This window comes from Otolemur garnettii, unplaced genomic scaffold (assembly GCF_000181295.1).
Source record: "Otolemur garnettii isolate 467f Iridium unplaced genomic scaffold, OtoGar3 scaffold00031, whole genome shotgun sequence".
Lineage (NCBI taxonomy): Eukaryota > Metazoa > Chordata > Mammalia > Primates > Galagidae > Otolemur > Otolemur garnettii.
Genome location: NW_003852426.1, coordinates 11688356 through 11703428, shown reverse-complemented (window position 1 = coordinate 11703428; position 15073 = coordinate 11688356). Strand labels below are relative to the sequence as shown.

General features: G+C 38.4%; 1 protein-coding gene across 1 annotated transcript in view; it reads right to left on the bottom strand.

Annotated features, from left to right (window-relative positions):
* The window catches only part of LOC100952087 (adenylate cyclase type 10-like), a 44277-nt gene that overhangs the window by 14335 nt on the left and 14869 nt on the right, over nucleotides 1-15073 (bottom strand). Inside the window, exons 11-21 of the mRNA XM_023512817.1 lie at nucleotides 12880-12956; nucleotides 12387-12576; nucleotides 11650-11705; nucleotides 10764-10917; nucleotides 10408-10597; nucleotides 9015-9101; nucleotides 7063-7334; nucleotides 6408-6547; nucleotides 5125-5253; nucleotides 3282-3554; nucleotides 1878-2213 (exon numbers count right to left, since the gene is read on the bottom strand). Of these exons, the coding sequence (XP_023368585.1) occupies nucleotides 1878-2213; nucleotides 3282-3554; nucleotides 5125-5253; nucleotides 6408-6547; nucleotides 7063-7334; nucleotides 9015-9101; nucleotides 10408-10597; nucleotides 10764-10917; nucleotides 11650-11705; nucleotides 12387-12576; nucleotides 12880-12956 (1904 nt within the window). The remainder of the gene's footprint in view (nucleotides 1-1877; nucleotides 2214-3281; nucleotides 3555-5124; nucleotides 5254-6407; nucleotides 6548-7062; nucleotides 7335-9014; nucleotides 9102-10407; nucleotides 10598-10763; nucleotides 10918-11649; nucleotides 11706-12386; nucleotides 12577-12879; nucleotides 12957-15073) is intronic.

Sequence of the window (15073 nt, the reverse complement as noted above, 5' to 3'; positions counted from 1 at the left end):
AAAAAAAAAAAAGAAAAGTAACCCCAGGAAGTACCTTAGCAGTTTAGGAGACTGAGAGACTGAGATGTTTGATGTTGTTGAAGGAGAAAAGGGTGTAGCATAGCAAATGTAATAGGCCCTGGGGGAATTCCAGTTCAAGGCCATAAATATGCAGCAGGCCTTAACCATTATAGATGCTATCCACATTTCAGGGATATCAATTACCAGCAGAAGTACCAGAATAGTGAGACTGGGGAAAAGAACAAAGGACTGGAAAGTGCTTCTGAAGGCCAGCCCCAACATCACCAGCCCTACCACAGGCAAAGGTTCCCACCTCACTACATGGGGAGACACCTTTACTTCTCTGGGTATCAACCACAGTATTCCAACCCTCCTGTGCAGGGAGAAGGTGCTAACAACCAGAGTGCAGAACAAGGTAGACCAGTAAGACACAATATGTATCAGAGTCATTGACCACAATTCCACAGGGGCCCTCCGGCCAGAGATAGCACAGAGAGGATGGCAATGAAGAGGATAAAGGGAATCAAGATGAGACCCAAGGTCAGCAGCAGCCTCAACATCAGTGCAACTTCAATTACTGACACACAGACACCCAGAAGATCCTAAATCACAAGATGGCAAAGAGAAAAAGCTGCTAATCCACCAGCTGAGAATTTGTCTGTTCTGGAGACTAAGCAGGGTGGGGCCAAGTAAATGTCATCTCTACCATCCTCTGGTTTAGTCATGCAACAAGAAGAAACAAATATGAAATTCCAGCAATAAGAACTGAACAAAAGATTAGAGCTGAAGACCTTAAGTGCTTGCTTTCTGCCTGTTAAGCAGATAACCAGAACTATCTGCACTATCTACATGTTTTTTTAAAAAAGGCTAGTGTTTCTCAATATGCCTTTAAAGGTTTTTAAATTGCTTCATAACTGATCAGGTTGAGATTTTAAGAACTTCATTTTAAATTTGTAATAAAAGTTCATAAATTTACTTTTTTGAAAAAGTCAAAAAACTGCAAGGACCCATTAATAAAGGTCTCAAATAATTAACAAAATAAAAGACTCGATTTGGACATTACCTCCTTCCAGGAGAACCTTCTCTGACACATTCCTCAGGCTGGGTTAATGGTCTCTTCTCAAAGGCCCATCCCTATGTATGCCATTTTCATTGCTTTTCCCATGCAATACTAGAATTCTCTATGATTCTTCAGACTGATAGCTTCAGGAGGTCAAAGACTGATGCTCATTCATACTGTATACCTAAACACCTACCATGTTTCCCTGAAAATAAGACACTGTCTTATATTTATTTTTTCTCAAGAAGACACACTAGGGCTTATTTTCAGGGGATGTCTTCCTCTCTGTGTGGAAATGTATGCGTGGCTATGCAGATACACTACATAGTCACGCCCATCACTAGGTCTTATGGGGTAGGGCTTAACAAATGCATAGAAATCCTGCTAGGGCTCATTTTGGGGGTTAGGTTTTATTTTCAGGGAAACACGATAGTATAGCATCTAACACACATGGGGGCTCAATATATGTGCACTGAGTTGAATAATAATAAAAATGATAACCAATATGTGTTGAGGACTCAACACATGCCTGGCACTGTTCAGAGAACATTACATGTTTTAACTAATTTAATCCTCACAACACCATGAAATTGATAATTAAGTAACTTGCCCAAGATTGCCAACCAAAACAGATAGGATCCCTATGGTACCTTTTAACTCAAGAGATTGTGTTTTTCTTCTCTTTGGTACTTTGGGGATAAGTGGTTCTTTCTACTTTTCTCCCTTAATCTGATTTCAACTTTTTGATGAAGAGCTCCAAGTACATGAAGAAAGAGAAGTGCTACCCACATGTCCTCTTTCTGCCTCCTGGGTTTACCTTGGGAAGAAGGTAGCTGCAATTTGTCTGTAATCACTTGTGTTAGCACTGAGCCAGTATCTCTGTAAGTACAGAATCGGGAGGTCCCATTGGAACTCTTAGTAGAACAGATTGCAAAACGATGGAAAGGGACAAAATCCCCTCCATGACAGCTTCCACAGCGGCAGGCCAAATCTCGGAGAAAGCAGGCACATTCAAGGTGCAGAGCTATCTGTTGTTCTTTGGGCCATAGCTCCCAAGCAGCTTCCCGTAATAGAGGCATTCCAAATTCTAACACCTCAGTCTGAGGTAGAGATAGCTCCTCTTGTAACCTGAGAAAAGAGCCCGAGCCAGCATCTGAAATTTAAGAAAATCTAAGTGAGAGTCTTAAAGTTCTTTTATGCTACAATATAGAAACTCACAATTATACAGCTGCTAGTTTATAAAAAAATTTTATTTATAACTCTTAGTTGGTATTACTGACTCCTTCGTATAAAGAATTTTGTACCATTCTGAGAGTGATACTGACCATATTGAATATAAAGTACGAGGAAGACATGATCAGTAATATAGAAGTATACTGCCAGTATTTCTTAATCGTTCCTCCTAAGATTTTATTTCCAATTATTATAAATGTCAAATCATCAGAAATGCCCGAATAAATTTATTTTTTTATGTGCAGAATTTGAGATCGCAAACTATAGTAGAACTTCCATGGTTGACCACCTCCTTACATTAACCTCCTCCTTAAGTTGACCTAATTTTTGTAGACCTGTCATGTACCACATATATATACATGGCCTAGACTTCCTTATGTTGGCCACCTCCATATGTTGACCAGATTGTTATAGTCCCTCGGACAGTCAGTCAACTTACAGAGGTTCTAATGTATTTATATCTTGCTGTCTTCATGTCTGTTTCAATATCACATGTTAATCCTTCTTGTGAGTTTCTAAAATTAAAAATGGTTTATTCTTTTTCTCATTATTTGTACCTAGAAACCAATAAAAGATTATGGCAATATTTTCTGAATCAAAAATCAAAACATATGGATTATAAGAAACTGTTGAAATTAAGACAATTCTGAAAAATACAGCATATTTTTTCATTATAATCAAATGATCTTTTTCTTTTCTGTTTCTTAGCCATAAGCATTAAGAGAGAGGGTTTCAAGCTGAGTGTGGTAGTACACACTGTAATCAGGATGCTGAAGTAGAAGGATTGCTTATGCTCATGAGTTTGAGATCTTGTCTCTTAAAAAAAAGTGTGGGGGGGAGGTGAGAGAGAGGTAGAGAGAAGGATCCTTGATATATGATATCTTTTATTTATTTGTTTATTCTGATATCCAATATAGATGGTCTTTCTGAACATAGCTATCCCTACTAGGGCTCTCTGTTCAGACATGAGAAAACAGCCCTTCCTCACCTGACTTTTTCTTCTTCTCTTTGGTTTGATTAGTGATGTTGATAGAGGAGGGCACCAAAATGGGCTCAGTAGAAAGTTTTTGGCTCTTATTAAACCAGCGGAGCACATGTATATCCACAAGAGCCCTCAACACCTGAAGTAGTTTATTTTTATCCCAGCCAGGCAGAAGGTGCTGCAGTAGATCTATATGGAAGGAGTGACCAATGATGGCAGCACACTTGACCAGCAACTGTTCCTCTGGGCTCAGTTGGTCCAGTTGGTTTACTGCTATTTCTACCAATAAATAAATGAATATATCATTAGAAAACAAGGTTTCTATAAGCTTAGGATACAACATGGTGATAATCTGTCTTATCTTTTAAAAAAAATAGGGGCGTTTTTCATTTACTCCTATCTACTGTCTTACCTTAATCAATCCTCCCTTCTCCATTCAGCTGAATCTCTTAAAAGAGCCTTGCCTCTGATTTCCCACTCATTGTTTTACTGACAATAAGCAGGTTTTTACCACACTGCTGAAACTGTTCTCCCCAGTTACCAAAAGCTTTTGCTGGCAGATTAAAAACTATGCTCTGAATTCCTCATTTACACTAATTCTTCCCATTTTCATGGCCTATTAGTACCCAGACCCTTTTCTTCTTATTTTCAACTAAACTTGTAGGCCAGCATTTCTGGTCCCAGATCTCTGATACCTATAAAAATCTTAATTAACTCCATATATTTTAGTAAATCTCTCCATATTCTGATATAAACATTAAAGTAGTTGGTATTAAACTAACAAATTATCAAGCCGAAAACCTTGGAATATTTCTAAACTCTTTTCTTTCTCTCACAACCTACTGGTCAGGTCATCTTCTTTCTAAATGTCTCTTGTATATGTTTCTTCCTAAACAATTTTAGCATAATTAGTCACTTTCACTTGGATCACTAAAATAACCTATTTTGTATATGTCCAATTTCCTCCCATTATTATACCAATAATCTGTTAACTAATAGAATTATATATCTTAAGTACAAATATGATTAGGTCAGTCCCCTATAAATTTATAAATTATAAAGTTATAAATAACTTTATAACTTATATGGCCTTTTACAATATAGTTTTGGCTTTTTATTTAGACCAAAGCTTTGTGAACCTATTCATTTTTGCTTGTTAACAAGGTCTTTTTCCTTATCTGATGTTAACCTTAGGTTAATTTTCTAGTTAATTCCCTATGATAACATTAGGTAATGTTTCTTATGCTAAGAATTACCTCTGATTGGGGAACTGAATTTGGATTGGGAAAACTGAATGAATTGGCAGTAAGCCATGTAGCTTTGGGCTTCCTTGGCTATAGTAATTTTTGTAAAAGGTCCTTTGTAGGACCTGAAAGCTACATCTATCACACTTTTATAAGAGATCAAAGTTCCTAGTTGGAACACAGGGCTTCTAAACACCCATGGATCATGGTCTCATTGCCCACAATTAAGCTATTACTTGAGGCTCCAGATAATATCCCCTGGACTGCCATGTAAACTGCTATGAGGCATCTTACTGAAGAAACTACCTAGTGTTGTCCTGCTAGCATGCTGTGTTTCCTTCTAGGTAAGTAAAGCAGATGCCAAGTATAGCCAATCATAGTTGTATGCGTGTAAACTGTGTAGACCTAAAACCTCCAGAGTAAAGAGTTTATAATGGCTAAAAGCCACAGAATATTTATAATAGACCATGAATTATTTCACGTAAACCTTTTTAGAAGAAAATGAAGCCAGAATAATAATGAGGAACCTATACTCATTCACCCAACAAATTACTAATTGCAATGACAGCTGTAATTAGTTCTCTGGAGGTCTTCAAGGAACTTGCCTTTTAATGATGGTGGGAGAAGCACTGTATCCAAGTTCACGTCATCCTTGACTGTGCAGACATAAAGTTTCTTGTGTTCTTCAGGGCTGGCAGGAGAAATACTATACATTGTAGATTTCATGACATTAGCTGTAGAAAAAGAAGATGATGACTGAGGAAAAGCACATGCTCAGGGACTGTTGACTGAAAGGCACAAAAATACAGAAAGGATGAAAGGCACAAAAATGAAAGGATGAGGATGAAGGCAAGTGTACTATGATTTAAAGTGTTTTACTCTAACCATCCTGCCTGTTCTCTCATTTTCTCTTATAAACATGGCTGGGCAAAGTGGCTCAGGCCTATAATCCCAGACTCTGGGAGGCTGAGGTGGTAAACTATCTGAGCTCAGGAGTTCCAGACCAATCTGAGCAAGGGCAAGACCACACCTGTACTAAAAACAGAAAAACAAGCTGGCATTGTGGCAGGAGCCTGTAGTCCCAGCTACTTGGGAGGCTAAGGTGAGAGGATCACTTGAGCCCAAGAATTTCAGGTTGCTGTGAGCTGTGACGCCCCAGCACTTTACCCAGGGCAAGAGAGTAAGACTGTCTCAAAAAAAGATAAAATAAAAACACTTGTCTGTACCACATGGTATTTAACTGCTGCTCACTATTCCTCTCCACCTATAACAGCCTTCGTCTCTCACATCACAGCTCTAGGATGCCTTTCTGGATTTACACATACCTTTACCTCTTATTCCTCTCCCACCCTTGTCACTTCTCCTATCTCTCATCCAAAACCTCAGGTCATCCTTCTCATCAGTAATGTTCAATTCTTGATTCTGGATTCTCATGTTTGTAAGTGCTATTTTCCTTCTCTGCCTCTGGGGCTGTTCAAAAAGGAACTACTGTAGATCGACTGACTGAATTAAGTTAACTGAGGCAGGTATTTAGTGTTTTCACCCTAGTTGCATAATATTTGTATAATGTGTACTCAGGCCCAGTGGCACATGACTGTAATCCCAGCTACTGGGGATGCAGGAAGATTGCTTGAGCCCAGGAGTTCCAGGTTGCAATAAACTATGATTGTGTCACTGCGGTGTGGCCTAGACAACAGAGCAAGACTCTATCTCCTAAAAAAAATGTATTTTGTGTAGTATGTTTAGCTGAGAAGGCCTAATCTGGCCCCACAATGTCAGTGAGGAACACTTAGGAATATGTGCCACATAAAGGCCAGGTGATGGATGCCATATAGAGAATTAATTTCAGCAGCTGAACCAAGTTGGAACCCTAGGAAGCTAAGCTTACCTGAGAGGGTCTCCCATTTGCTCTTCTCCTCCTCCTCTTCCTTTTGTAGGTCATGAAACAGCAGTATGTCCTTGGACAGAAGGTCCTGGCATAAGACCTCACAATACAGAGGGTTTCCAAAGCACCTTCGGAGAAGGTAGCTGCAGGGAAGTAAGTAGGGGACAATTAAAGATACCCACCTGAGGGGAACCAAGCTTAAGGGTACTTCTTAGTGAGAAATCTTTTGTTAAAGTCAGTTTTTGATATACTAATGGAGGGAAGCAGCAACAGAGAAATGTAAAAAAATAATTGCTAATTGGCTTTGAAATGCATTTTGGCAGTAACTTCTTTGTCAACTACTTTGCTTCTAGTGATGTGAAAAGGAACTAATAACACCTTACTAAAGGCAGAAACTGGCCTGATCACATATAATTAACACATTAAATAAGCCATCCAAGTCCTAACTGTCTTGTGGAAACCTCTGTGGATAACCCAAGGAGGCTGTCCTTTACTAGTTTTACAAGAAGACTGTCTCCTTTAAGTCTAGTTTTGGACCTCATTAGTTTCTACTACTATTCTCTCCCCCAACTCCAGGAAGTAAGATCTGAGCCTTCTAACTTCTATTATGGCACTGGCTCCTCCCTTAATGAAGTGCCCAGCTAGTCCTACCACTCACATCTGCAGCTCTTGGGGGATGCTCACCACCCCTAGTTCCCAACATGCCATTCTCAATAGCGAGGTTGTTGCCAACTTCGAAATGGGCACAAAAATAGCCCGAGGGCTCTGCAGGAAGTGCTGGGCCCAGCCACACAGGGTGTAGGTAGGGGTCAACGTCATCACCATGATGATGGGCACACTGGAGAGCAATGTTCCCAGAAACTCCCAGGAAGCTGCATCCATATACTGGGCCTCATCAATGAGGAAAATCAGTGGCATTTCCCTCGCTGCCTGGAAATAACAGCAAAGAAACAATAACCACTTCTGATTAGAAATGAAGTCACTTGTTTTTCAAATCTACCATAAATTTCTCATCAACAATTTAAATAAAGTGGCTGGAAAAAGTGGAAACAGCCTAAATGCCCACCAACCCAGGAATGAATTAACAAGCTGTGGTATACGTACACCATGGAATACTATTCAGCCATTAAAAAAATGGAGACTTTACAGCCTTTGTATTAACCTGGATGGAAATGGAATATATTATTCTTACTAAAGCATCACAAGAATGGAGAAGCATGAATCCTATGTACTCAATTTTGATATGAGGACAATTAATGATGTGGTGTGGGTAGGGGAAAGGGAGAGCAGAGAGAGTAAGGAGGGAGGAGTGGGGGAAAAGAAGAGGAGAGAGAAGGAGGGGGGGTGGGGTCTTGGTGTGTGCCACACCTTTTGGGGGCAAGACACAATTGTAAGAGGGACTTTACCTAACAAATGCAATCAGTGTAACCTGGTTTCTTGTACCCTCAATGAATCCCCAACAATTAAAAAAAAAATCTAAAAAACTAAATAAATATATAAAGTGGCTGGAGTTTTCAGAGTAAAATATATTCTGAGTCCAACTGATATTTTACTCTATAAATATAAAATATAGCCTATATATTTAATTCCTAAAATAATGTACTAAGTTTCTGGAACAAGAAAATACTCTGAAAAATGAAATAAGCATCAAAATATTTCCCAGATCAAACTTGAAGCTTTCACGTATTTCATTTTGGCAAAGGCTTCATCCTCTGTGAAAATTCATAATACTTTAAAACAGCAATCTCCAAGCCAAGCTGCACATGAGAATCATCTAGCCATGCTTGCCAGTACTACCAGTTGCCAGGTACCACTCAGGGAGACTTTAAAAAATGTATTCATTTTTATCCTGGTTCCCCACTCCCATTCTAGTCCTCATTGCCTCACATTAGACCATGCCAATGTGGTTAGTGTATAGTTTTTTGTTCGTATTATGTTCTTATAAAACGTACATTGTTTTTTCAAGTAAATTATTTTATGTAAATGATACTATATTACAGATCCCATTATTTCTCTCTTTCCTTTTATTCAGGACTGTTTTTAAGACTGCACTATACTGCTATGTTTTCATCTATTCCCTTACTTCTAATTTCTGCATTTTATTCCATCCCATTGATCTATGTGTTCATGCCAACACCTGGCCTCCACAAATAAACATTGCAATGAACATGCTCATTGGGAGATAAATACCCAGGAGTGGAAATACTGGGTCTAGAAGATGTATGCTATTAAAATTTGACTAGTTACTTTCAGATTGCTTTCCAGAATGGCTACATCAGTTTCTGCTCATATGGATTTCTGATTCTGTGTTCCTGGGGTAGAGCCTGACTATCCTATATTTTAATAAATAATAGGTAAAACAGTAATCCAACTGCATTTAGAAATCACTGTTTTAAATTAGGTTACTAAAATTTCGTTAAGAAGTGAGATCAGGAAAAAGCCAAGACCTTTTGTTGTATGCTGTGCTGCAGGATGAATCCAAGGCTAAAGACAGATAATAAACAATGAATATATCAATAACTAGGCAGATCAAGAAATGCCTAAAAGCTTTCATGAGTATAAACTATTTCCACATATTAAGAGATAATGGTATGTAGCAAAAGTACCCACCTCCTGAAGCACTTGAATAAAACATGCTTTAACCTTCCTTTGTCTGACCAGGTCATCCATGCGTGAAACTCTGAAGGACAAAGGAAACTGACCAGGAAAATTATTAGATATTAGCATTCAAAATGACAACCTAATAAAACTATGCAGAGAATAGAAATTGATTCTATTAAGACTAAGAATGGGATTCTGCAAGACTGGGCACAGAGTTAAAAGGGCCAATTCAACAATTTGGAGAGTGAAAACTGAAAGTTTCTCAAAGGTTAAAGATAGACATCTATTGCCTTTCCACACTAGACCCTGGAAAACCCTTGCCCTAAAGGGTTATGACTAAGAAATAAATGACAGGTTGGACCTAGCAATGACACTTTGGGCAGCTCCAGTACCCCAGTTATTCTAAGTATGCCAAGAAGAATCTGTACAAGAGACTTGTAAGAAAAAGATACAATAGACATTAGATAACATTGTCTCCTCTGATGGCCTGAGGCCCATGAGCTACCACAAACCTGTGAGCCAAAGTGAAATTATTGCTAAACCATGTTGGCAAGGGTTATAGTTGCAATTAAGGCCTGTCTTAAGAGAGGGCTGTGCTGAAGGATTGGACAGATTTTTAGTGTCCTCTATTTCCCATTAAATATAATACTCTGGAGGCTAGGTAGATTAAGAGAAGCTATAGAGGATGAATAAATGATACTGGGTACCCCATAAACCCTAGGCCACTGGAAGCATTTGAGATTCAGATGCTAGTTCAAGTGATGAATTCTGTGGCTATGGAACAGGAAGGTAAGGTTAAAAAATAAAAAACTGCACCAACTTAAGAATACATGGCTATAACTCCTGAGGATATGTGTCAGAATCACTTTAGTATGTTCAGCACTTTAAACTTTACAATGTAATTTTTTATATACTATCTACCTTAAAATTCATGCAAAAACTGTAAAATGTACTATAATGAAAAAATATTGTGGTTCAGAGAGGCCAATTGATTTGTTCTAGGATATACAACTATCAAGTATCAGATTCAATCTGAGAAACCATTCTCCTCAACAAGGAAAAAGGCTGAGTTTTGGTGTCAAAGGATTTCAAATCTCAATCCTACTATTACTATGTGTTCTTATAATATATATAATGCATATATAAATAGTATGTATATGTATTATATATTATAACATATATGAGCACTATATATTAAATTATATATAAAATATAAATATATAATATATTAAATATATATTTATATATAATATATATTTTGCATACATTGCATATATATCTATAAAATGCATTTATATATTTATGTATGTATATGGATTAAACTTATTAGAAGATAATTCTGGGTCTGACTACCCACAAAAAATAACAGTAACCCAATTTGGAAAGCCACTGTCTTCTTTACCTTCACAAAGAAGAGGTTATTGAAAAGGCAGTGAAATGGTTCCTCCACCATCCCACGAAGCTGTCTTTGTAGGCACTCTTGCCGGCAATAGGCTGGGCATGTATCAATCTCAAAGAAGATGGCCATGAGGGTCTGGATGGCATAAAAGCACTGCTTGGAATCTGCTTCCTTCAGCTTCAACGGCAACACCCTGGTGAATGTTACTATGATCATCAGGAGTCCCCTGTACCACGCATAGCTTACTCACTCCGCCAATCCAAAGATGCTGAATCTAGTGACACAAGAGTCTCACCAAGAAGACAAAGAAACCCCAAGAGAAGTAGGCTCCAAGTAAGTCAGAGAGAAGGAATCTTTACCTATGCCCTTCCTTCTGGGCCAAGAAGTTTATTTCAGCCAACAGCTGGCTTTTTCCATAGCCTTTTCCACCTTCATACAAGACCGCTTGTCCTTTCTTCTGGTACAAACACCCTTGCTGTGCCATTCGGAAAGCTTCCAATTCTTTCTCTCGGCCTAGAGAGAGACAGGGAGCACCAAACATTCCTGTGCTTTTTAGGAGATACTCTTTTGATTTGAATTAACTTGCAGAGTTAACTCTCAAAATAGCTTTTTTCCCCCTAGAATCTCTGGCAGAATCCCAGTCTTTAATGGGGACTCACATCTCTTTCCAGAAAAATCAACAATGAACTATACAAAACATGCTGGTCTTAAGGGCTTAATAACATTCAGAATTGGGTATCACATGGACACGGTGGCTACTATATCTTCTTAGTTTTTTGCAAAATTTTCCATAATAACAATTTAGTCTTCATAGTCTGTCACTGCTATATAAAGACAACGAATTAATAAATATAGATTAAAATATAAAGACAGGTAATATATAGTGTGAGTTACAACAATTTTGGTGCTATCTTCACTGTTCTAAGAATGAAAAATTTCTCTTTAAAGATAATTTACAGTAAGCTGGTCAGACCTCAATAGCTGAATTCTGACTTACAAAGATTATTACCAACATGTTGGTATTTTTCAGGTGAAACAATAGCATTCCACCTGAAATTTGAATATTTGACATGGAAAATAAATAGTAGATCCTCTTCAAAATGAATATAAATTCCCTAAGAAGGTTGCTCTCTATTTTTTAATGCAAGCTTAAAGGCATTTAGCCTTACACTCTGTTTTGCCTTCTGAATCACATTTAGTTATCTACAGCTATCTATATGATTTAAGCTAGAAAAGAAAACTTACCTAACAAAGGGTGATTTTTGTTTCTCTCTCTGGCCAAATGCCTCTTTCCAAACATTCTGGAAAAAAGAACAAAGGGAAATGTAACTATTAAAAATAGATTCAGGAAGAACTTCTCCTTATAAGCAAGTACTTTCAAATCACTGAAGAGGTACAGAGTTCTGTACAAAACGGCTTTTAAAAACTAAACATTTGGGCTTGGGGTCCGTAACTCAGTGAATAGGGCGCTGGCCACATACACCAAGACTGCTGGATTTGAGCCTGGCCCAGACCCGCTAGACAATGACAACTACAACCAAAAAACAGATGGGTGTTGTGGCGGACGCCTATAGTCCCAGCTACTTGGGAGGCTGAGGCAAGAGAATCGCTTAAGCCCAAGAGTTTGAGGTTGCTGTGAGCTGTGACGCCACGCACTCTACCAAGGGTGCCACAGTGAGACTGTCTCAAAAAAACAAAAACAACCCCCCCACCAAAAGTAAAAATTATTACTGAAGGGAGCAAAGTAGGAGTATTATTAATTGTTCCAGGATCAGGGAAATAAATAGTGAAATACACAAAGGTAAAAAGAACAAAGAACTTCTTGGAGAACTGAGGAACTGGTTAAGAGCTAAATGTAAAAGCTAAAGATCTCAACAATAAACCCTCTGCTTGTGTGTCTTATTTCAGCAGGCATCAAAAACTTATTCCTATGCCTTGATTCTATAAGAGATGTGAATGAACTATCATATAATGATACTCACATAGATCTTCCATGGCCAAGATATTCATAAATCTTCCCTGGATTGGAGATGTTTTTCATCATTTTCTCCGGGAGTTTCTTGAAATTGTAAGCAGGTAGCATGGATCTTAGATATGTAACCTCATCACAGGACACCAAACCTGGATAAGCAGTTATCATTCTGGCCACGAGACTCACTTTTGGACCAATAACTGTGTCAGAAAGACAGTGAAGAGTAGAGAATGTTGGATCATGTCCTCCACCTTCATCCCTTAAGTCAGTGGTTCTCAACCTTCCTAATGCCTCCTTTAATATAGTTCCTCATGTTGTGGTGACCCCCAACCATAAAATTATTTTCATTGCTACTTCATAACTGTAATTTTGCTACTATTATCAATTGTAATGTAAATATCTGATATGCAGGATGTATTTTCATTGTTACAAAGGGGTTGCGACCCATAGGTTGAGAACCGCTGCCTTAAGTCAAAGAGCTAATAGTGGAAGAGCTATTCTACCTGTATATTCGTGTCTTGCTACTGCCCCAACCACACCACAGAATACTGGTCCATTGGTGATACTGATGGAAACAAGCCTGGGGATCAGAAAAGCAACATTGGGTAAATACACAGTCAGAAGACTCCAAGTCAGGCACTAGATATGCCACTTCCTAGATCCAGAAGTCCAGTTTTAGAATTCAGAATGAAAATGGCCAGGGAAATGATCAAAAGGAATAGACTCTCACTTCAGATGTTTTTGTTGGGGGCTGATTATCAGTAAAAAGATTTTAAAATCCCTTCTATCAGCTCAGTGCCTGTGGCTCAAACGGCTAAGGCGCCAGCCACATACACCTGAGCTGGTGTGTTCAAATCCAGCCTGGGCCCACCAAACAACGACAGCTACAACCAAAAAATAGCCAGGCGTGTGGCGGGCGCCTGTAATCCCAGCTACTTGGGAGGTAGAGGCAGCAAACTCGCTTGAGCCCAGGAGTTGGAGGTTGCTGTGAGCTTGTGACACCACGGCACTCTACCCAGGACGACAGCTTAAGGCTCTGTCTCAAAAAAAAAAAAAAAATCCCTTGTATCTGTCAGATGATTTATATATGCTTTTTAGAGTACTTTCAAATTGATTACCTCCTTTGATCCTTTGAGAAATAATAACAACAAAACCTGCATTGTAGGTAAGGCAAATATTTTAATTCCATTTAAGATAAGAAAAAACTGAAGGGAACCTGTATTCCCTAAATTTATTAAAATTTAAAAAAGAAAGGAAACTCCTGAAGGGTTAATTAACTTTTCCAGAGTTACATAGCAAAAATAGACAGTAGAGTCAGAGTGAGAATCCTGGCCCCTTGATTTCTACTGATGTTTATTTCTACTATACCTTGCTGTCTCAAATAAAATCAAAAAATGAAAAGCAGATCAACAGATGTCAATACAGAATTAATGAATCACATATTACAAGAATGTCAGAGTAAAGGAAAATCAGAAAGTTAGGACCACAGCTGGGAGGCCTCCTGCAGCAAATTAATCTTTGGAATAGATTTTTTTAATGAGCAATATTTTTCATTCATTCAACAAACATTGAGAAGTATACACAGTACCAATTACTTAACTGGATGTTTAAAATATTCTTCTCTGGAGAAGTTAAGTCTGGGGAGGAGAGTGGTAGTATTGAGGGAGGTGAAGAGACACGTAAATGTCAACAAGACAAGTACTCCATACTACAGATTAGTAGAGCACATTAACCAGAGCAAACAGAATAGTTGCACTAACTCATACTGGAGAGTAGAAAGAGCATTTATGAAGAAGAGGACATCTGGGGAGGACCTTTAAAGTCAAAGACACTGCCAAACAATACTCTCTAATGAGGAGAGGTATAGGCTTTGAAAAGCCTGGTGTCGTTGTACAAAACTAAGTACTTCAACGTAGTTAAAGCATAGTCAGTGTTTTGAGTAGAGAGAGATGGTGGGAGAAGAGGATCTACCTAGGCCAGGGATGGAGGAGTACCAGACATATGAATTATTCAAAAAGAGTGCATATACTATTCTAGGTGAGGCCAAGACCCAAAGGTGGTAATGAGCAATCCTTAAATAAAAGAGAATAAGCAGACTACTTAACTCTCAATGAAGATTTCATGTGATAGGGTTAACAAAATACAGTAGAACCTCCATAGTTGGCCACCTCCCTACACTGACCACCTTCCTAATTGATCTAATTTTCCTAGACCAAACATGCATCCTATGCATGTTATGAGTATAATCGGTCTAGGTCCTTATGTTGCCCACCACCATATGTTGACTAGTTTGGTACAGTCCCTTGACTGGTCAACTTACAAAGGTTTTACTGTATGTGGATGAAGAAAGAGGTTGCAATGAGGCATAATTAGTTTCAAGTTAAATTTATGAATGAACTATTTTCAGTGGTTCAGAAAGAATATGAAAAGTGGTGTGATGCTAGCACTATTATCTCCTATGCCATCAAAATTCTCCTGCCTTCCTCTAAGGACAGGATTTAGGCTTCTTGCTATTCATTTACTGAGTCCACAGCTCCTAGGATGAAGAAAAGAGATACCCAAGACAAGACCATGTAGTCAATTCTGCTGACACACCAACAGCAAAACTAAAAATGATGCTTCATGATGCTTCCTCTACCTGAAAAGTTCTTTCCTACCTTCTTCATTTGAGGAACTATTTTGCTTCTTTTTTTTTTT